Source organism: Liolophura sinensis, chromosome 6, assembly GCF_032854445.1.
Source record: "Liolophura sinensis isolate JHLJ2023 chromosome 6, CUHK_Ljap_v2, whole genome shotgun sequence".
NCBI lineage: Eukaryota > Metazoa > Mollusca > Polyplacophora > Chitonida > Chitonidae > Liolophura > Liolophura sinensis.
In genome coordinates this window covers 42,006,341-42,031,280 of record NC_088300.1, presented here as the reverse complement: position 1 = coordinate 42,031,280, position 24,940 = coordinate 42,006,341, and the positions used below count along the sequence as shown (strand labels likewise).

The 24,940-nt window shown below is 38.3% G+C and overlaps 1 protein-coding gene across 1 annotated transcript; it reads right to left on the bottom strand.

The window, feature by feature from the left end:
• Positions 1-296: 296 nt before the first annotated feature.
• LOC135468688 (probable methyltransferase-like protein 24) lies at positions 297-24,237 on the bottom strand. The gene is made up of 6 exons (XM_064747074.1): positions 24,038-24,237; positions 10,216-10,322; positions 7,573-7,704; positions 5,999-6,073; positions 3,800-3,938; positions 297-2,663 (listed from the first exon to the last, which is right to left on the bottom strand). Exons 1-6 carry the CDS (start codon positions 24,146-24,148, stop codon positions 2,337-2,339), a joined length of 891 nt encoding a protein of 296 aa, XP_064603144.1. The 5' UTR covers positions 24,149-24,237; the 3' UTR covers positions 297-2,336.
• Positions 24,238-24,940: the final 703 nt, after the last annotated feature.

Below are 24,940 nucleotides of genomic sequence, written 5' to 3'. Positions count from 1 at the left end.
TCGTTTCATCCCAGCCCCAACTCGTCACGGCTCGATGACTTGATGGTATGCCACTCATTTTAGACATCATTTGGCCAAAGTCACACGCTGACCACAGCCCGTTTTACGAACTTTTTTAGGACGCACAGAACTACTTTGTTGTGACAGAAGCCTACCATTAAGATCACTCTTAAATTGTCAATATATGCCTATTTAACAACAGTTATTTTAAGAACATTTAGTTCTAATGTTTCTCATTTTTCCCTTAAGTTAATCTTTCAAAAGTTCATGGTGACAATTTTAGTGTTAAATCCCAAGAAATGTACAGTCAGTAGCCCAGCCAAGTTGCGCCACTTGGTATAAGTTTTATTTGAAACCCTGTAATAAATTCGATCCGAGCATTTTTAGTTTTCTCTTCGGTTATATTTAAGCCTATGCGCAATATTCCCCAATTCAATACCCAGGTCCAAATCTCTTCTGATCTTCATGAATTAATATACGCATGATACGAACAAATATACAACACTTAGATTGCAGACATGTGAATGTGTAAAACAATGAAAACATTGGAATGATATAATGGAAAATTACACTTATGACTGATCAAATAATTAACATAAAACTATATTGAATTTAGAATGAATCCTATACACATATAAACGCACTCACATACATATATACATATATATTTATCTGCTCGACAATTATATATATATTCTCAAATTCTCACACTTGTACATATACACACTGAAAAATATTTGGCTCTAATCTGCTAATGAAACTGCTAATGAAAAATGTAAGTACATTTTCAGAATGTATGAGTGTTAACATGGCTTGTCTCGGTACAGTGTGTCTGCTACATTCTAAGAGGAAATGAGCGGCTGTTTCATGAGAATTGCCACATTGACATCTTTGACATTGTCAGAAATAGTTATTGTAGAGGTCGTCGCTTAGCGAGCTGCAATCGTTTCTTAAGCCACACAGAATAATATTAGAAGTACGGTCTCCCACATAGTACCACGGGGAGCTTGTATTAGCTTGTTAAGCATCATGCATAGTGCAGATTTGAACTGATTATTATCTTCTATACTTTTTGTAGGTTTTAGTAAAGCGATTCAATCGCGGACAGCTTGGGAATAAAAAGATTTACTGAAAGTTGATGTTTTCTGCATGTGTATGTTGTTAGGTGATTCGAAAATCTGATTGAACAGGCACCGTGCTGATGAGATGGGGGCGGTAATATATCTTGGTGGATACGTCTTAAAGGATCATTTATCTGCTTTTGAAAAGTGATCATGCGGTGCATATAACGCCTTTTGCTTTTGTATAGTTTACTTCGTAGTTTTATTTCGTTCTTAATCTCGGTGGTTACCCAAGGTTTGTCTTTCGGGTTTATTATGACATAGTCATTAGGAATGTGTGTTTTAGCAGCATTATGAGGTTTGATACTGAGGAACACAAGTCGTCAACGTTATCAGTTACAGCTATCTCAGCCCAGTTAGTTTGAAATAGTAACTGTCGATGGTCATCCCAGTTGACGCCCTTGTATTTCCATACTCTCCTCTTGTATTTTTGTAGGTTTGGCACCGTGGATTTTATGTTTACAAAAAGACGGACAGTGATCACTGCAGAAGTTAGGCATAGTTCCAGAGTTGGACACTAATCCCCGTTTGTTACTAATAATTGGGTCTAGCAGTTTAGGGTCTAGGGTTTACCACGCTTTATAGGCAGGTAACGCTAAGATTTAGGTCGTTCTCCCTTCTCTCATGTTAAGAATTCGTTAAAGAATGTACAATAAATCAGTCCAGAAGAACTGGCTATCCGTCTAATACCGGCGATTTAATACTTGATGTATTTATTAAAACTGCCTGTTGTTCAGTATAACTGGTTGGTCGATCGAGGTGAGTAGATTCTTCCGGTTCCGGTCACTGATCACTGTACTAATTATACTGTTCTGCACGAATGTTCTCCACGTTGAATCTCTTGGTTAATCACAAAATGTGAGTTACCTTTAGTGTCAATTTATTGTCTATTCATGTTGGGGTCTCCGTGGCTCAGTCGGTTAGCGCGCTAGCGCAGCGTAATGACCCAGGAGCACCTCACCAATGTGGTCGATGTGAGTTTAAGTCCAGCGCATGCTGGCTTACTCTCCGGCCGTATGTGGGAAGGTCTGCCAGCAACCTGCGGATGGTCGTGGGTTTCCCCCGGGCTCTGCTCGGTTTCCACCCACCATAATGCTGGCCACCGCCGTATTTGTGAAATATTCTTGAGAACGGCGTAAAACACCAATCAAATAAATAAATCTTTTCATGTTATATTTTAATTTTGGGCTTCCTCGCTTAATGATACTCACAAGTTTACTTGGCACAAGAGGCTATTTTGATCATGTGAACCTCATAACAGTTAACCTTAATTGGGGATCCTGGAGATAACCCGCTCGCGATGTTTTTCTTTTTGGGAATACATCCACTGTTTTTATGAGCGTAAAATATTCTGTAACCAAGTAGTCTTAATGCTCTCAAATAATTTAGCCGGTCTAACAATTCCGACTTTGAATCTTTCAGAACACCGTGCATCTCCAAAAGGACCTGGTTTATGTTTTCAAAAGCTCCTTCCTCCAAAGCTGTTTTCAATGTGGGCCATTCACTGCTTTCAATATCCATCTTCAATACATCAATGCGTCTCTGAATTGTAAAAATAAAATATAATATTTATTTGTTTATATATAAATGAAAGTAAAACAGTTATCGATTCTTCGACTATAAAATCAAATTAATAAATCCCAACTGATGAATATATCGGCTGCCATGGTAACAGGTAAGGGTTTGCTACTGTGCGTCTCTCAGTTCGAAGTTCGTTTGAGTCGTAATGTGGAAGACAGAAAGAGTCTAAATACCACTTCTGACCTCAGCCAGTTGATATCTCATCTAGCAGCATGTGGGTTCCAGGCTTATATTTACCCGAGAATATAATTAAAGACGTACAACCTAGAGAGTAAAACCAGAGCGGCACACAACAGTGTGATCGCTGGCAAATGGGCACATGTAACTGGTGAAATATGGCCTCTTGTCAGTTTACCTCAGTCAGGGTTTTATTCTAACTGTTCACGTAAATGCATAATGGTAGCAATTTACACGCCCCTAGAACCAGAATCAGGTAAAAAAAAATGCAGTGCTGTTAATTGCGATTCATTAGGCGTCACTGGTCTAGAATTGCTCAAAATGCTGTGTTGTCATCACATTTAACATACAATCACATTAAAACAATGCAAGGGCACTTTTTGATGATAGAGTCCTTTCCCACAGGTGCACATGTTGTATAGTTTTCATGAAAATTCATTAGATCTGAAGCAATATCGTGCTTACAATTATGTCACAATACATTGCTGAATTAAGAAATTGGTAAGGGTTATCGAACGGTTGGTAAGGGCCTTCTCACCAACGTCTAATCAAGGTATATGCATAGGTGTATTTTTCATATACATGGCTACAACCGTTCAAGGTATACAGTGTTTAAAACGAACGTTTACAGAAAGAGAGGAGGACGCTTCCAAAGTTAATGTTGATCTTCAGGCAATGATGGCTTCTGAATACAACTGACTATCACATCACGGGTCTCGCTTTTGGTGATGTGAAGATGTCAGTCTCCGTACCAGCTGAGGGACCCATGTATGTTTGTCACAACAAGTTGCACCCATGGTGACGGTGACTGGCTGCCCTCAGTTGAGCAGGTATCTATATCATATATAAATAGGGGTCGTATTCATATAAAGGCCTGGTATAAACTAGGTTTCTAGAAAGTTTCAAAGAAGAAGCCATACTTGAGAATGTCCCAAATCCTGGCGAATCTTCGATAATGTGTTCACAGGCCATTTCCCTTTTATCTGACCGTTCATTCCGGAAACCCCCAGGTGGTGAAACATGACGTTTGCATTTCGGCGAGAAGTCTTCATTTTCATGCTGTTTCCAAATAAAAGATTTTGCTTTGTTTACTTACTGAAACGCAGTTAGTTTAAGTACTATTCACTTCGATTGGGGAAATTTACAACAAGAAAAGACCTTCAAATAATGGAAACAAACATGAAACTGCAGCCAGAACGTAAGTGACGTAAAGCGGAATTCGGTTGACAGTGATCAATCTGTTGTTCAGACCTACTATTATCACGAGTAACACGTCCAGATGCTCGAATTGCTGCAGACCTAACACGACTTTGATACTAATGAAATAAAAAGTTTGATTAATTTTAAAGAGAATGTTCACCAAACTGAAGATCCCTTTAACGATATATATGCCTTTAATTAAGCTTTTAAAAATTAAGACTGCGACTGAAAAACGTGACTGTTTTGAGAGAAATATGCATTTATTTTATTCTCCACTGAATGATATTCGAAAATCTAAAAATAAATATGCCGAATTGAATTATTTGTAGACAAGCACGCAATATAATTCTTACAGTGTCTGCTGTACAAGAAGCCCAGGCATTCAGACCGTTGTCCGTCACTGTCCGACAAACGGTACTCGCCCCTTCACCGCTTGGTGTTCAGCGATCACATCTGGACTGGTCACTGTACAGTCTTACATAAGCGCAGTGGGACGTCCAACAAAACGTTGCACTTGTGCAGACCCGGCGTAACTAAGCGCTGATATGACGCAGCAACAACGCCGTGTGAACACAGTGGTGGCTTGTTCACAGACATGCAAGGAAATCAACAGGAACGCCTATCATGCAAGCAACGTCTATCATGAGTTTCATAGTAAACATACTATTCACAAAACATGGCGTTCTTGCGGAGTGTATAATAGTTTACACGGGGTTGAATCTTCATGGTACTACCACAGAGAATGACTGGGACATAAACCCGGTGGAATCGGCACGGTACTACCACAGAGAATGACTGGGACATAAACCCGGTGGAATCGTCACGGTACTACCACAGAGAATGATTGGAGCATTAACGCGGTGGAATCTTCACGGTACTACCACACAGAGTGATTGGGGGTATAAACGCGGTGAAATCTTCATGGTACTACCACACAGAGTGATTGGGGTGTAAACGCGGTGGAATCTTCACGGTACTACCACACAGAGTGATCGGGGGTATAAAAGCGGTGGAATCTTCATGGTACTACCACACAGAGTGATTGGGGGTATAAACGCGGTGGAATCTTCACGGTTCTAGCACACAGAGTGATTGAGGTATAAACGCAGTGGAATCTTCACGGTACTACCACACTGAGGGATTGGGGTATAAACGTGGTGGATTCTTCACGGTGCTACCACACAGAGTGCTTGGGGTATAAACGCGGTGGAATCTTCACGGTGCTAGTACACAGAGTGATTGGGGGTATAAACGCGGTGGAATCTTCACGGTACTACCACACTGAGTGATTGGGGGTATAAACGCGGTGGAGTCTTCACGGTACTACCACACAGAGTGCTTGGGGTATAAACGCGGTGGAATCTTCACGGTGCTTTTACACAGAGTGATTGGGGGTATAAACGTGGTGAAATCTTCACGGTGCTAGTACACAGAGTGATTGGGGGTATAAACGCGGTGGAATCTTCACGGTGCTAGTACACAGAGTGATTGGGGTATAAACGCGGTGGAATCTTCACGGTGCTAGTACACAGAGTGACTGGGGGTATAAACGCGGTGGAATCGTCACGGTAACACCACAAAGAGTGATTGGGGTATAAACGCTGTGGAATCTTCACGGTACTACCACACTGAGTGATTGGGGTATAAACGTGGTGAAATCTTCACGGTACTACCACACAGAGTCGTTGGGGTATAAACGCGGTGAAATCTTCACGTTACCACCGCACAGAGTGATTGGGGTATAAACGCTGTGGAATCTTTACGGTACTATCACACAGAGTGATTGGGGTATAAACGCGGTGGAATCTTCACGGTGCTAGTACACAGAGTGATTAAGGTATAAACGCAGTGGAGTCTTCACGGTACTACCCCACGGAGTGATTAGGGTATATAACCAGAAAGACATCGAGCTAAATTACCTGGGATCAAAGGAATGGACTTCGCAGCCATAATGTAAAGCCACCATGTCATCAAAGCTGAAGTCATTGTTTATACTGAAATAAATACAGGCAGCTCAGTCAAAAAAACACACTGCAAATGAAGCCAATTATTTTATATTTTACATGTAAGTTAAAATTATTTTAAGCACCATAAAGACAATATGCAAAATATTACGTTATACAGTACATGATAGGTTTATTAATAATAATATATAATCGTTTTATTTTACTTTCATTTTTTCTATCGCTGCCTCGCCTCAGAATTTTGCTCTTCGGTTTCCTTCATTATTTCTTGTTTTGTGTAAAGCTATGCTATTTTGTATTATACAGGCATACTCTGAAATAAGAAGGAAACCGGGACCTCTATATGATGGAAGCGGAAATACGCTGAATGATTTCAAACAATTCACATCGCGTTTTTATGTAGCACTGTTTATCGTTTCATAACAAAGATTGTCAGGAGTACATTTGGTAATGGAAGTATTTAAGGAATGTACTGTAAAACATATGAGGTATAATTAAAGCATGTTGCCCAGAGACACATAAGCTATAATATAAACAGAACATTCCAGGGCAGCCATATTTGTTGTAATTGTTGAATTAATGCAAGTACTACAGCTTTACGGTTTAAGTCATCGTTACTTATTTTAGTCTCAAAGTTCGCTGAGCTCATTGTACTGTGCATTTTACAAACTCATCGTTTAACTCATCTTTTCGCCTGATATGGATGTAAGATTCAAAAGACATTCGTACAACAGCCGTCAACAATAATGGACGCTCCGGATCAATAATCGCAAGGTCATTTCCCAGAACGATGTTTAACACATACCACCATAGAAATGACCAAGTTACTTAAATTTTAAGTAAGAAAAATAGGAGGAGTCATGTAAAAAGCAGCAGTCAAGAGTTTTCAATGATATTGGAGAGACGCAAGGAATGTGTGTGTCCAAATCAGGCCTCGCCACACAAATATATGTTACTGCAACAGTCGGTTGGAGAGCTACAAAATTGCAACATATCCTTGAAGGGTAACTGTTAACTGCATTCTCCTGTATTCACTAAACCTAACTGCATCCGTGTGTCACATGATATAAAACTGCAATATTTCTCTTGTATCTATGAGGTTGGTATATAGAAATCGAAGCGTCAGACAACACACAGACTGGGCAAAAGTGATAATTTTCCTCCTCAATATCTCGTAAACTATTCGTTTTTTGTATTTTCGCTCCGTCCCCCCCCCCCTCCGCCCGCCAAAATGCCAAGAAATACGTATAAATAAGTGCTTTATTTATTCTTCAAGCAATTGTATGTGGACACTCTGAGCACAAACTTTACGCTACATATACTGTGACTGCAAACGGTAACTAATAACTTGACACGACCTCTATAGCCATGGTCCACTGAGACCCTTGGGACGAAGTCGTCAGCAGGTGTATAGGCCATACTGTTTCCCATGGAGGCCTTCACTTGGCAAAGTGTATTGATTTCCTCCACGCGTTCAATGACTTCAACAGATAATCACAGGTGAAAAGCAAACAAATAATAAATCTCACCCAAAGGAATACACAAGACAGTTGTTTTGAGGCGGCCTGACGTGGGGGTCATCGCACACCTCCCAGCCCCCGTCCCCGACCAGGCCCATCCTTAACATCTTCTGACAGACAACCTCGGAGTTACTTCCGTAACTGAAATCAGAAAGATCAAGGGGTGTTGAAAACGCACCTTGTACAAAAGCATGACTATCGATATCATAACAGGTCACTTTAAAAGTCCCTTTGCTAGTAAGAAAGCTTGGAGAAAAGAGGTTTAGAGACGACTAACAGTGTAGTTTTACTATACAAACTCCTTATTTGAAGATGCACTGAGCGATATCTGGATTGAATTTAGTTGTGTACGATCTAGAAATACATGTGAAACATTGAAGGCTAAATGACGTGATTTGTCCGTAAAGATCACGCCATAACGATTGTGTAATTGAACATAATAATTTACGTAAACATGGGTCAACGAAAATTTCAAATTTATATGAAACAATATACGACTCATAAAAATACAAAGCTGAAAGGCAAGCATTAAAATGCAAAAATAAATTATGTGTAAACATTAACAACAACTATGTTATAAACAAAAAAATGAAGTACCAGTTCATGGACGAAAGAAATGAAATTAACGGTTCTTCACGGATGTCGGCAGCACTATAGAACCCCACTGAGAATAAGGAATAAGTCACTGGAATCACGGAGAATAAGGAATAAGTCACTGGAATCACGGAGAATAAGGAATAAGTCACTGGAATCACGGAGAATAAGGAATAAGTCACTGGAATCAGAACTCCTATAGCACTTACAAATGTAATTCTGTGTATTTTAGGGTGTGAAGTCTTTTTTGCTGCCAGCCTCTCATTTTTGGTGTGCAGGTATATGCTTGGTATCAAAAAATATCAATAATAAATAAAATCAAAAAATGATATATTAACAGAGTATTTCCAAATCGAAGTCGAGCAGATATCCCATGTGCTTAGAATTCTCTCTTAAAACTCGTATGCTATACATAAAACGTTAGTAATGTTAAATCCAACATTCTGGCATTTGTGGAGGAAGGAAAGCATTGATAATGTCAGGGTAACACTTGTTAATGTGTGAGACAGTTACTCTTTACAAACTACTTAGAAATTGTTATAATCTAACACTATCGTATGTCAAATCAACACTTTCAGGTTTGTGTTCGGTGTTACAATTGTTCAAAATCTTATAATCTAACACCATTATGTCATAATTTCCAAACAAAAAACTTATATGATGTATCAGTTTAACATTTAGAAAACATTGACAATTTCATATTTGCGTTTTAAAAGATATTTAATGACGTTGTAACTTTGGTGACCTGAATATATATAGCGAACTAAAGGGATGGGCTAAGATTTAACCATACTCCTACAAAGTCCGATTGGGTGTATTCCTTTCTGATCTGTATATAATTCACCTGTTTGACTGTGAATATTGTTTTCCTTTCTGATCTGTATATAATTCACTTGTTTGACTGTGAATATTGTTTTCCTTTCTGATCTGTATATAATTTACCTGTTTGACTGTGAATATTGTTTTCCTTTCTGATCTGCACATAATTCACCTGTTTGACTGTGAATATTGTTTTCCTTTTTGATGTCTATATAATTAACCTGTTTGACTGTGAATATTGTTTTCCTTTCTGATCTGCACATAATTCACCTGTTTGACTGTGAATATTGTTTTCCTTTTTGATGTCTATATAATTAACCTGTTTGACTGTGAATATTGATTTCCTTTCTGATCTGTATATAATTAATCTCTTGGACTTTGAATATTGTTTTCCTTTCTGATCTGTATATAATTAATCTCTTGGACTTTGAATATTGTTTTCCTTTCTGATCTGTATATAATTCATCTTGACTTTGAATATTGTTTTCCTTTCTGATCGGTACACCTCTTTGACTGTGAATCTTGGTTTACCGGTAGACAGCCTAAACTGTGGTTGGGATGCTTCACTTTCGATCTGTTAGTCTATTTAAGCCGAATGTACAAAAACTGAATGTACATATTAAGACATTCTCTGTACTTAAGAGTTACCGTCTTAAACTTGTAAATTTCATAGTAGATATCCTCCTGTCGTACATGGGAAGGTCCGTCAGCAGCCTGTGGATGGTCGTCGGTTTCCCCCGGGCTCTGACCGGTTTCCTCCCACCATATTTCTGGCCGCTGACGTATAAGTGAAATATTCTTGAGTATGGCGTAAAACACCAATGAAATAAATAAATCATAGTGCATATTTTGGATGAATTATGTAACAGGTAAAAATTAAATAATAAAACAAAAACTTTCATGTACATGACGAAGAATTTCGATGACATTCCGCTATTTAAAAGGAGAGTAAATAAATAGCTTTTTTCATGGTAAAAAGGTTCCTTTGTCAAACCTATTGTTCGTCTTTCTGATAGATATTGTTTACCCCATCGATCATAACTAGTAGACATCCTTTACTCACAGTTGTAATATCTGATAAACGCCCTGTACCCATAGACTATAAGTATAGTAGACATCCCTTAACCATAGACCATAAGTAGCCGACATCGTTTGCCCATAATATCTGATAAACACTGTTTACCCATAGGTAATATATGTTAGACATTCGTTAGCCATTTTCTGAGATTCCGGACTTACTTGTGGAAGATATCTTGAAGCGAATCCCTTGACATTGGTGCCATTTCTTCTGCACTTGGAATATGCCCGGGTTCTGCACTTGGACACTTGCCGTGGGGTTGAGGTTTCTATTTGAATCAGAAATGTACACTTACACAGAAGCAAAAATTACAAGAGCGAATTGTCTCCGATGACGACGGTTACCAGTAACAAAGGCGGCCAACAAGGGGTTAGTCTTAGCTAGCTTACAATCTGCAATGAGAGACCGGGGCGTGAGGGAGGCGGGCTCAACCCTTACATGTCCACAGAATTTGTGAATTTCCCCGTTCTCACTGTTGATGGAGACTTGGTGACAAGAAGCAATCAATGACGCTCACGTGGCCGTTTGCACAGTCGACATTTGTTGCAAACCACGTGTCTTATATTGTTATGGTGTGTAAATCAAAGTTCACACGAGGAAAAGTTCGTCATTAACTTTCCAAAGGTCGGTGGTTTACTCAGGGCACCACAGTTTCCTTCAGCAATAAAATCGACCGATGTCGTATTTATCGATTAAAAGCAAGTATGGAATAAATGAATAAATTAATAAACAAATAAATAAATAATAAAATAAATATTTATTATTATTTATACATTTCATTGGTGTTTTACGCCGTACTGAAGAATATTTCCTTTATACAACGGCTGCCAGACCAAACAACTGGAAAAGCTAGCGATTAAAAGCAAGTATGGAATAAATGAATAAATTAATTAACAAATAAATAAATAATAAAATAAATATTTATTTTTATTTATACATTTCATTGGTGTTTTACGCCGTACTGAAGAATATTTCCTTTATACAATTGCTGCCAGACCAGACAACTGGGTGAAAAAAGGTACAAATAAAACATTCAGAGTAACATCTGTCCAGATTCAATGAAACCAAATGTACATGCTTTTTCTGTATATAAATAGGTCTTCATTTCGAGAATCAACTATGATTTGTTGTAAACAGTACTATTGATGTCCTTCGAAACGAGAGGATTATATTATGTTGTTCCGGCATATATATACACCATTCTTGTGTTTGGGACTTCTGTTCTGCTCTTTTATTGCTAATCGCCTCTTGACTTTTATCCCAGTTGCTCTTGAAGTCCATTTGCGTCAAGACCCGAGGACTCGATTCTCAGCACCCGGCATTTCTTTACAGTTTTATCTCTCTGATAATGATACCTAGTATGTAATATAACATGTAATATGTTCCGTCTTTATTTTTCCCAATGTGTAATTTTATGTTTATCCTAGTTTGACTTTAACACCGTCTCATTTCTGAAAAAATGTAAGCGACCTTTGCCGTGACAGTATCACAGCTTGTCATGTTAACCCCGGCAGGCGGTTTGCTATAACCCGCCTTTCTCATGGTCTCTCAGACCCGGAGCGTAAGAATTACGGTCTCGGGCTGGCATGAGGCGACAATTTGAATTATGACTAAGCCGAGCGTCCTGAGGCGTAATAATTACGCGCATGCGTAGTGTATGGCGCGAGACACTAGAATCACATACTCGGTTGATCAGCTACCGATGTTTCTTCTGTTGATTTGTTTTTTTTTGACTCTTAACGTTAAGTTTTAGTAAAGAAACTAATTTTCCACAAGTTTCTTGGTTAAAATAGGCCGAATGTAAACGTGAAAAAAAACACTGGTTGCCGTTATCATTTGAATTTTACATTCGTTTCTAACATCCACACGAAGAATATATTTAACTAATTAAACTACTATCGGTGTAGACCACACAGTATCCGTCCTTAGAATTCGGAATACATTACCTCGATCTACGCTAGGAGGAGAGATTGATGTGGGTACAATGGTGCGCAATAATATTTTCAAGAACAACTATATCGAACCGGTTCCGAGTTAATGATCTTCCCCCGCGAACACCTGGAATTCACTGTAAATCTAGGTTTTAAAGCCGCGAACGACAGGTACATGTTTCTAAATACTACAAGGAAAAACATTTCACATGGCAATGTTCATTACAATCAAATCCATAAGAGTAACCAGAAATCAAAGATACATTTTTGAAAGTTTACTTTGAGAGGAGGAGTAGAGTAAAGAACCTGTACGTTTTTCATGAAAGCAAACATTACCGACGTACCTGCATGTATAAGATACAATAGGCCTTCAGACAAACTAGTATACATGAATCAACGCTACCTATGTTGAAACAACAACAAGTTTTATATTTATGCAGTCATTTCCCCTCACACATGTCCGTTAAACTTACAGTTCACAAGCTGAATGTAACAAACATATCCACAAGCACTTCGACATCGACTGCAAGTTGTGTAAAATCGAACCAGTTTAATGTCGAACGGAGGTATAGAGATCAAATCATATCAAATCGTATGTGCATAGTTTCCAGAAATACAAGAAATTTTTACCCTGTCAACCTCACCAAAATTGCTGTGCAGTACATAAATTGACATCTGCAGAAGATATTTATTAATAGCGTGTATATTACATTTACTGTAACAATTACTATGTTCTCACAGCACTAGAGAAAACTGAGAACAAACCTTACCACATTTTGACATATCTTTAAGTGTGTTATGTTCGGGTAATAAAATTAATAATGAATGTTTCAAGGTCGTATGCTAATTCATGTTACAATAACACCCTGCGCTAGAATCAAGGTTAACTCCGTGACCCGGACTATTGTTCGGCATCTAGGGAGGCGATCAGGTTTCAGATGACCCTACTGTTCACATCAGAAAATGTTCACACAAAAACAATTATATCGCTAAAATGAAACATTTAACATTTATGTTATTATGATTGTGTAATTTTTTTGTGAGAAACAATGTCACATGTAGAGTTTTGCAAAAATTTCTAATCTTAATTCAGTACGCTGCGATGTATTAATATTAATCAGAGTCCCTTTTCCTGAAGTCTATTGACTCTGCAGCTCTGTAAGCACTCTGGATAGAGTAGTAATTTCAGAAGGAGAGGTATCAACAACAGGCTACTTTTTAACATTGTCTTATAAGTCTCCGCAATATGGCAGCTTTATGGTCATTGAAACAAGACAACAATAGGAATGTGCTTGCACTTACTGGCGGCAGGCAAACCGAACTTCGAAGGATATGGCCATGTTACGTTTGCTCCGTCCGGAGATTCTCGCACACAAATACAGGTATATGAACTTGTTGCCGTATGATTTTGCCCTGCCCATTGGCGGCACCGTCTCTCTTGCGGATACGGTATATCTAAAAAGAACGCTTTCAGAAATGTGCTATCTTTCCTGTCACTAAATTAATTTAATAATTTTCCTTAAAATGTGGTACAGTTTTATAAATCTTCAAGGCTGAGTAAGTTATAAATACCGTTAGGTGTGTGATTTTATTTTACTTCGTTTAAATTTCACTGTTGTGAAGCTGGTAATAGGTTTGAAAGAACGACACTTGACCCATCTAAAAGCCACTTATGCAGAGAGCTTTCTGCTTGTGAATCGAGCGTGAGTTTCATTAAAACGCTGGTACAGAATTCAACCGTAGTGAAAGCGGCTGTGAAGAGAGCTGGCAAAGAATAATAACAGTCGAAACGGTTACGATCTGACAATTTGCTCCACCTCGCTTCTTCTAGCAGCTCAAATGTTGTGTCGATGGATTACCAAGAGATACTCGACTGCAAAATTGGTATTTTGAATTTGCACTGTGTATCTAAAGTTTTTCGCTGACGATACCCAATAGTCATTTATACAACGATGGTAAAATATTTTGCTGGGAAAGGCCTTTGAGGTAATTTTTGCCCCTTTTCGAAAACTTTAAATATGAATTTGTAGTTTAGTACTAAAAATTCCTGTAGTTTAGTACTAAAAATATATCACAATGTTTCCATTCTCGTTTTCATTTTCAACAGGCAAGTATCAGAGGTCTATGGTATCTCTTCAGTCTCCTCCAGAAGAGTACTCCTGCCGGCCTATTATCAGTAACTGGGTAGAAAATATAAAATCATCACTGCGATCATCAGCCTCATCACACGTGGCAGTATTGCCATGTTTAGTGGGCCCGAATGAGCTGAGCAGTCCTCAGGATTTCGATCCCGAAAGAGTCCACGAGTATACCTTGTTTACTCGAGGCGGTATCAATTTGAGGATAGCAGCACAAGAAATTCTGTCCCAAACGGATACCCATCACGCTTCATAGGCGTTAATATGTATGCTGGATTGTCTAAGGAAAAGGCAAGGACCTTCGGCAACCGACACTACCAACAATTACAGACAAACCTTTCTTCATTCCTTGATCAAGCTTGTCAGGCAAGATAACTCTTGTTCAAGCAGATGAACAATTCCCCGCTGGGTATAGGAAGAAGTTCGTGGTTGAAATTGCAATGGATCCATCGGTATGTGCAATATGTAAATTTTCAACTTTACACTAATAATTGCAACTTACATTTAGCGTAAGTTATGTCACTGCATATGCATTATAAAGCACATGATACATTCATATAAATATACCTGTCTTCAAGTTTGGTACATGTTTTAAAAAGTGTTTCTTTTGTACTTTTGACAGAAAAGTGATTTACTTCAGTGTTTCCAAGTACAGTCGACGTTGCTGGGAACAACTGGAAACAATAGCTACAAATCTCACGGCAATCAGCTATGGATGTCAGAAAGGGCTTAAACAAACGGCAAGAAAGTGATTCCTTCTTCCCTAAAAAGATTCCTGGACCGCTTTGGTGGCCTAATGGTCAGAACGTCAACCTCGAAATCGGCAGATCGGGATCAAACCCGGGTCGGGTCATACCAAAGACTTTTAAAAGGTGCACTGTTGTTCAGCTCTGACAGGTTAGAGCAAAGAAACATAGCTGGTTGGCCAAGAGTCAGTATATAATGCGACTGGGTGGGATGTCCTGTTCAGTGTCTTTGGCATGATACTTCAGTGGCGGCAGCACTTTGGCGACAAGGACTCGTCCTTCCACAAGGACACAATATGTGTACACACACATAATGACTCCTTATCATCATATGAGTGAAAAAGTACGACGGAAAACCCAAAGCACCTTTATTTTAGTGATTGAATGCAATGTTACCATTACTTGCTTCAACAGATATTCGAAACATTTCAAGGTTTATCTGAAACCGATAGGTATGCTCTGTTGAAACAAGTGGCAGAAGGATTCTTGCAGCTGGAAACTTCCGGGAAGAAAGCAACAACCATGAAAAAGATGAACTTTGCGAAAAGCACCTTTCTGTCCATTACTGATATTGCTAATTGGCAAGAAGCGTGTGAGCGTTTTCCTGATAAAACTGCAGACATCACGTTACAGAAATTTGTCACTGCATTTCTAACAAGTAAGTCTTGATGAAAAGAAATTCAACAGGACGGGTGGAGGTATACAGTTTGCATACTGTGTACATTGTGTATATTATTGTATAAAATTGTTTCAAAAAAGTTTATTTTAGTTTCAACAGTTTAATCGTGACATTTACTTGTCTGAGGAAGAACATACTCGTGAATTTAAATATGATCTTATATACATAGTTTCTTCGTACCTCTGACTTACTTGTCGGATATCTGTTGGCAAGTACCCATTGTCTATTACCTCACAACCTAAGTACCAAATAAGGTTCTGGTAAACTTCTTCTGTCCAATCGATACGCCCTTTGCTACTTTGAACGTGAATCCAAGGTTTAATTATAGAGTGAACCAACCCTTTATACCACTTTTTTGTTACTTTGTCACCGTTGAGTCCTTGATCATAGAAACCTGGGGACAATTATTCACATATCCGGGCATACCCAAAGGACACAAGTCGCCAACCGTCAAGGGCCTGTCTTCTGGGACACGCACGTTCAGTATCTTCTTTCCTACCAATTCTTACCTGAAAAAAAAACAGATAAATAAAACAGTATATTTTAATTATGACACGCTGTGAAAAGTAACAGGTGATACTAGTACTTATGTCTAAAACCCCACCGGGATCATTCTATCGTCAAAGTTTGTTTAATTGTTGCGAAAAAGTGTAATTATTCACTCGCATTTTTATTGAAACATACTGATCTGAAAATGTCTTGATCGTTCGAAATATTTGCCTCCGCCATGTTATTTCTTTCCACCTTGTGAGGCGTTTCGCAGCACCGATATCTCTGCACAGACTCTCTTATCAATGGAAGCGGCCCACTTTCTTCATCTGAGCTCTAGAAATCTTCATGGTCTGTAGAAATATGAAGAAAAATAGGTGTTTGTTAAAGAAGGATGCACTATACTATACAGTTTAGGGTGTGTCCTTTCATGTGAAAGAGCTAAAATTCTCAGTCTTGCATAGGAGGTGTAAAACAATGAAAAACATTTTTCCAAGACCCTCTGCGGTCAGTTCAGAAAATAGGTAGCCTTTAGCCTTCAGGTGATACTTGTCAAAAAAAACCTATTTGCGTGAAAGTCAGAATGAAGCGCGCTAAGCTGGTCCCTCGAACATTTCCGACCACTGCCAAAAGTCGCATAAAATAGAGGTGAAATTTGGAGAATATATGGCTCAAAAACAACCTTTCTAAAAACAAATAAGTGTATTGATTTTTGTTCACACATTTTACAGTTCCTTTTCTTGAAGCAAAATGTCAGTTATACTTCAATCTATTGTATATGTCACCCAATCTGAGGTTATTTAGGCCAAAGGGAATGAAAGGGATACGCACTTTCCAGTTCGTTTTCCATCGGCTGTAACCAGTCCATCCACCACTGGGGGCCCTCATACTTCTCAAAAAATCTGTATGTAGCTGAAATGTCGCCCTTCAATCGGTAGTGCTCAATTTCTTCAAACGACGGTCTTAAGAGCTTTGGTGTCCCAAGAACTTCTGATTTCAAAAGGTGTGTACCTGCTCTCTCACGGTCAGTGGTCCATGTATATTATGTAAATATTTACACAAACAGTTAATAATGGACACAGTTCTGCTTTGTTAGATACCTGTGCCTCCGATTGCGCTAATAGACTCTTTCCTCTTTGTTCACGGTTTGCTGGAGACTTGTCTCCTGAGCCATACATTTGTTGCATTTAGCGACCGATTGACCTGCAAATGACACAACAACTGTTTTAAACTTAAATAACACTTTTATTGAATAGGTAATATATTCAAGGGTCTGTGCGCCGTCTGAAAATAAGTGTAAGTGTATATAATGTAAATGGCTGTACCTACGTTAGGGACAAAAACGAGTGGGAATTTTTCCTTCCAAAGGCGATAGAAATGTGGTCTGAAGATGACGTGTTCATTTTGTGCCTCTGAGTCCAGCCTGTACATTTAAAACACAGAAAGCTTGGTCATGCATGATGGAGGGTGTAGCTGGGGTTTGTCCGACAGTTTGCATAGTCCTGCAACCACGCAATGGCCTGTTGTACTATCAGTGAAAGTCTATCCATACGTCGGTCACCTGGTGGTGAAACTGTTAAGAATCCCTCTGTAGCAAAAATATCACTACGCCTAAGCTAGATTTCAATCCATCAATAATAGGAAGTCGTACTAACTAACAACGAAAGGGAGATTCTACATTATCACGGCTCATTTTGGTGTGAAATAATATTGTGACCCTTGAGTTGTGATTAAAAATATTTTAACCAATCTTCAACCTTCCTTTTCAGGAGGTAGAAACTGGTCTTGCAAATTCCAAAAATTAACATACATGTCAGTAAGCAGGTGGTTGAACTGCCAACAACGTAAGTGTAACTGAAGGCGCCATTGAGTTGGTTGGAGTGAGATGTCAGGTAATCCAGTATCCAATGAGCTTGCTGATGTCGTCCCAGAGATTGGAACGTTTGTGTGACCATGGTGACTTCCCTCGTTCCTATTCTAGTCAAGCATATCAGACTGCAGCATACAACAGATGTCAGTGCTTGGGCACATGTGGTCTTCCATGTGAACAGTTATGAAAAGCAATAAGGAGTTGAATCTACAGATTAAAGTATACCTCCACAGCAGTCGATTTTAACATTGCACTTCTATCAATAAAATAGGTGTAAATTTTACCTTTTCTTGTCTTTGGTTCATCGATAGAGGAATCTGCATTCTCCAGATCGAGATTATCGAACGCCCTTCGCCATCCTCGACTTGTATTTCCTGTGTTAGTTGTAAACAAAACAATTGTGGTAGAACATCTACATGTAAATCTAATTTGAATGTGGCTGTAGCTTACATTTTGCTTATAATTTGATCAACCAGATCCCGCCATATGGGTTGGCGACTGGCGATTTCATTGCCTTTTTGTTCCAATGTAGTTATGTCAGAAATTTGGCGCTACTGTTTGTACCATTATGCAATCAAGAACTACTACCAAGCTTGTAATGATTTTTTTTACTCTTCAAATTATTTCATGTTGCAGTGACATGACAATGTAAAATTGCTTGTACTAATCATAAAGAGAGCGAACTTTTATTCTATTGCAGGATGTACTGATTTTCTCAGAAAATTTTTATTTTACATGCAGCAGAAAAGTGAAATTTAATCAAAGCAATATTTAAAAAACCAACTTAATCATACGACATCGTTCGTTCTAAGGCGTCAATTTTTATCAATTAATAAAATATAACACTATTGTACAATTAAAGATAGTATACAGAAAAAGTGAAGATACTTAGGAATAGTAGCTGAACAACATGTCGACAAAATAACATATGAATTAAAAACTAGAAGGGAACTGCGTCCATATGCATATACACGAAGACATGTATGTATAAGTTCACATATATGTGAAGTATGCCAAACAAGAGCTTGAAGGCTTGGCTGTATCGGAAACATGATATTACAAGTGTGGACTGTGTTTTTTATCCAAAAAAAAACAAACAAAAAAACACATGGCCCCTAGATAGTGTCGCTCATATCGTTTACAAGGCTATGGGTCACGGAAGAAACAGGCGTCTCATACCATTCAGGTATATAGCCTCAATCCAAGCTTCAGAAATACATGTAGTTGCTTTTGTTCGTGTGGCGGCGATGCGCAACCAGCGTATAAGTTATAGATTAAACGGTGGCGAGAATTACACAAAAGAATGAATAGGTTCAGCCGTGTAACAATGTCGTGCAAAATCCACGGCCACCGAGGCCCCTATAAGATTTATTTATTTATTTGATTGGTGTTTTACGCCGTACTCAAGAATATTTCACTTATATGACGGCGGCCAGCATTATTGTTGGTGGAAACCGGGCAGAGACCGGGGGAAACCCACGACCATCCGCAGGTTGCTAACAGACCTTCACACGTACGGCCGGAGAGAAACCCCTATAAAAGAACAAAAGGTTAAAAATACAGATTCATTCGTATTATAATATTATAAACTTACCACTGGATTGCGTAGGAATGTTCTCTTTCTCCGAATCATCATTCTCCGATGTGTTGTTGTCTGTAAACAAGTCACAAGCATTATCATTACTAAACTCGTGTAATAACGACAGGTTTAGACGGTCTTCGTTTCATATGCAGTGGACTTTTCATAAGAGTTCCTGTATAAATGTGTTTTCATTTTCATGTATTTGTATCGTGGGTAAGATTTTCAACCTGTCCTTATTTTTTTGCATGTGAATTTCACTAAATCATGTTTTATTTTAAGTCAGTAGAGGTAGCCTCATCCTTTCGAAATCATTAACCATTTTACAAATATAAAATAATTCATGTGATTTAATAATTCATGTGATTTAAACAACAGTATACTTGTAGACAAGTTCCTTAGTCGTTGTTTTAGTCCTTTGTTTCCTCATACACAATATTGTTACTATTTTGTCAAGTTGATCGGCGAGTATCTCATCTAACACAATATGCCTACATCAGAAATGATATACCATATTTAGAAAACAAAGAAATGTAACTTTTAAACTTGCAGATACGTATATAATCATCATTACCAAAAGTATGCAGAAACTAGTCTATTTACCGAAGCATCACCGATATCAACTAGCTTACACTGTTGGCTTTACAATTTACTCCTTTTTCTGTCATGATTCATAAACCTCAAGTGTAACTTCGATCGTGGACGTAACATAAGATAGAAAAAAGATAAACCATTTACCCTCTTTCAGTTTGGATTCAGTCGTTCTGTCCACCCTTACAGATTTCAGTGAGCTTTCTTTAACAAATTACAGTGCGTCTTAATTGGATAACCCTTTTTCAACGTTTGAGCATCTTGCTGATAATCACAGCTCATATAAAATGAATTAGAAGCCTTACCTTCAATAATGTCGAACTCTGTCGACATACTCGTATCCATGGTTAAAAGAAGATAGGAAGAAATAGGTTGACCCGGCAAAAGTATCGGCGACTTTTCTGTATTTTGGCGTCCAGCTGTTCCCGTGAAAAGTATGATCAGTTCGGAACTTAGATGCGTTAGATGTGGACCATTTGCGTTCTATGATCAGACTTTTAATCTCTGTATATGCCTTAATTAAGTCTTATATTATATTGTTGATTAGTGAAAGAACATTTATCCCCAATGAACGACCACCTAAGCGGGTCCTGTCGATCGCTTATTGTCACGTAATATACGGGTAGGCCCTATTAACTGTGGTTAATAGCGTATGAGTGTTGTACATCTTTATTAAGGTATACCAATATGCACATAATGTACACCCATTCGCATGGGAGAAATTGATTATGTTTTACTTAGATCCAGCTATATACCCTGCCCATGTACGTGTGTCTTTTGTAGATTCATAATGAAGGGAATTTTCATGGTTATGGGTGATCTTGTTTCTTGGTTTGCTTTTGAATGGTTTAGTCTAATTTGGTATACGTCACAGTCAGTGTAGTTGTAGTATATGGGGTTGCAATTTTGTATCATTATAATAATCAGGTGAATTATGCAGTCAGTTTAATGGTTTGCATTTATACTTGTAAGTCCTGTGTATTTTAAATATAAGACTGCCTTTGTGTATGAGAAGAATATAGAATGAAAATAACAACTCGACTGATTTGTCGTCGCATATTTGTTTCATCGTATAGTTGTACCAGCTGTACCAATGGACCAGTTTTATTTGTACAGAAGTGTTAAGAACATGTACAAACAGATATTTCGTTTTATTTTTCGTCAGAGTGAGTACATTCAGTGTACCTATAATGAATATGTTGTGCTGAACATATATACCAATGGCTTGGTGCATACCACTTAATAGAATGGAGCTCGTCACCATCAAACTACAATCTTCAGCATCATTCTGAATAGAGATCCAGACATTTGTATTCTCCTCACGCCCTAGAATATCAACCATGTAGTATACAGCAATGGCATGACATCTTTGGTGGTTCAAGATGGTTTGGGTCTGTATGGTGCTGTTCAGTGCCGTGTGGGCTGGTTCATGTCATGTAGAGGCCGCATGGTGCAGTGCAGTCTAGAACCATGCAGTACTACATATCACTGAGCCTGGTCACATCTGCTCAGTTCTATTGTTGTTGTGAGATGAGAGTTTGATGTTGAATACTGCATTAAAACTTTCAAACCCGCTGTCACCCTGATTCCTTTATTTTCATTTTACCGCACTTAAACTAAAAGTATGTATTCAACAGTGTAACAACGACAACATGATTTCTAATGAACAACAAAGTAGTTGTCAAACACCAGTAATGAGCCTTTTGCAGACCTGCTTGCCCGCCGGTTTAAAATTGTAGCTAGCCTGTTAACCGCCTTTTGGTTGACCGAGCCGTTCACATGTGTCTATACGAGTGTAAATTCTTTCCTTATCTAAAATGATATTGTGTTACCGGCAATAGGTCTTGTTCACTGCGCATGAAATTCGTTGAAGGGCAGGCCCCACTTGGCCAGCAATGTAGGCTACCGGTAATGGTTTTGTTTCCACAAGTCCCTTGAGCTATGAGATGGCCTGTTCGAACTAATCTGTTGCTATAGATGGCGAATGGAATGGAAAGAGAACTTGTGAACTAGACTAATAGAAAACTTTGTACTTAATGATAACTTAAACCAGTTCGAATGAATATTTTAACACGTGAAAGTTACATCTCCAATGTTTTCATATATATATATAGGTGGAATACTGTTTCTAAGAAGGTCACTCATTTAGCCATATCATCTGTTTTCTTGGTAGTGAAGGCTACTACTTAAGGATTCATCTTCAAGTGAATTACTTATCATTCATTTAGTCAGGTTTAAAAGAATGTAATGTCTGCAATTATGCCCGATTTCTTTTCACAATACATAGCGCAGTGACTTCTTCAAGCGCCTTTCAGCAGTTTATTTGATGCAAATAAAAAGTAAAACAATTTAAATTTATATTGAGAAATGGCTTGTAAGTTACGTGTGGTTGATCTCTGTTAATCATACTGAAGTCTCTAAGACAAAATAGTCTTATTACAAATCATATAAATGCAAAGGGAAATCAAGCTACACAACAGAATATATGGCTGAGTGACAATAATTTTGGAGCGTAAAAGTTAAGATGAAAATCTTGTCTATAGAGCGGATCAGGATTAACTGTAGTTGTTGCTGTGCGCTTGGCTGCCTTTTTACCTGTAGCAGGTGTATATTTAACACTTACGAGATAAGGCCCTACATGATTAATACAAGAAGACAAGACTTATTCAATCGACTAGGGTTCAAACATTATCAGTATATCATCTTAAATATCGCGCCGCACACTATGCATTCGCGTAATTTTTACGCCCCGAGACGCCCTGCCTTGTCATAATTTGAATGGTCGTCCCGTACCAGCCAGGGCCATAATTCTTACGTGCCGAGCTTTCTGAGCTTTCAAGTAGTCACTGCCTGGTGTTTGGATTTCCAGAATCTGTAGGGAAATAACGTTTTTGACTGCGGTTCGCAGTTAGCTATTCAACGGGGACAAGTCATTATTTCTATAAATTATATATTCGGCTATATCTCCATTATTACTGCACCTACAGACATCATATTTGGTACATTAATGACAATTGATGCCCTCTATCACGTGATGCCAATGATTTCCGATTTTGATTTTAGGGGCGCTTCTGTGAATAGCAGTCTGAATAGCAGTCTGGCCCATACATCCATCATTACTACACCTTCAGACATCATACTTAGTATAGTCTGGCCCATACATCCATTATTACTACACCTACAGACATCGTACTTCGGTGAAATAGCAGTCTGAATAGCAGTCTGGCCCATACATCCATCATTACTACACCTTCAGACATCATACTTAGTATAGTCTGGCCCATACATCCATTATTACTACACCTACTGACAACATACTTGGTACATTACTTTGGTGAAATAGCAGTCTGAATAGCAGTCTGGCCCATATATCCATAAATACTGCACCTACTAATGTACCAAGTACCTCATACTTGGTACATTAATGACTCTTAATGTGAGCTATCACGTGATGCATATAATTCCCGATTCTGACACCAGAAGGCGCTTCTGTGAATAGCAGTCTGGCCCATATCTCCATTAGTACTGCACATACAGATATCATTCTTAATTTAATAATGATACTTAATGTACATTAATGACACTTAATGCGAGCTATCACGTGTTGTCAATAATTTCCGATTTTAGCACCAGGGAGGATGAAGGAGTTTTTTTCTGACTGGCTATACCCGACTTAAGATAAATTTTAGGTATGGATGATATGTTCAAGAGTGATGAAGGCTAGGAGAATTAAACCAAGAAAGCCTATGTCCACTGTCAACCAGTCAGCGATTCTGTCTCTTAAGCTATTTAAAAGGTATCTATTATTTTTTTATTCTGTAGAAAATGTATATTAATTGAACATTATGTTACAGATACACACAGGTTCTAATTGGTTCTCCAACACCACTTTGCCAATTGTTGGACCAAGGAGTAAACTTAACTACAAAACTCCCGTTTATTGTACCAAGTACGTCTTACCTGAGGAAATATCGATTTGCTGCTCGTTTGGTTCATCGGAGTGTGATATAGTAAGGCCAGCAACCCAATAAGGGTAACAACTGTTACACAAATTACTGCTGTAATCTTCATCTTTTTAGCTCTGATTATGAGTATTTTCCGCACATTACTGAGTTAGTGGAAACTTTTGACTGACGAAGTGCTACCTCATGTCCCGGTTACAGTAATGCTCAGCTTAACAAGTTTTTTTATATCTCGCCCTTGACCTGAATGCACCGCCCTAAAGTGAATAGATACACTGATTCTCTATACTGCGCAGATAGTTGCGCGGTCAACCGTATCTTTGTGAATTCTGACATATACGTATGTTTGCCTTTCTGTTAACCTTAAAAGTTCTGGAAAGACGTGTGCATTTAGAAATATAGTTAAGCTCCCTGGTTATTATCCCGTAATGTTAATGGGATAAACCTTGAATTTGTCCCATGTACTAAATACAGATCAATCGATTGATGTATTTATTTAGTGCACGGGGAATGCAAGAGAAACAACCAAATCTCATATTAAAGTATATTTCCGCATATTTCCACATGTATCGACTTGGGGTAATGAAGTAATAAAGTGTATTTCCTGTGTTATAAAGCGCGCCATATATCCGACCAGTCGTTATCTGATAAGTCGTGACTAAAATCGATTTCTAAAGTATGCTCATAGAAAACAATGCTTAATTCCGGGTGTGACACCACAGAGTATTCATACTTCTGGGGTAAAAATATTCCTACAGAGGCGTATAAAACTCACCTTATGTCATGGGAAAAAACACATCCAATATCAGATATATTAATATTTTATCCAAAATTTTACGTACGTATCGCTGGTATTGTGTTTCAGCAAGGTATACGACACTGTTATACCTTGGTATTTCTT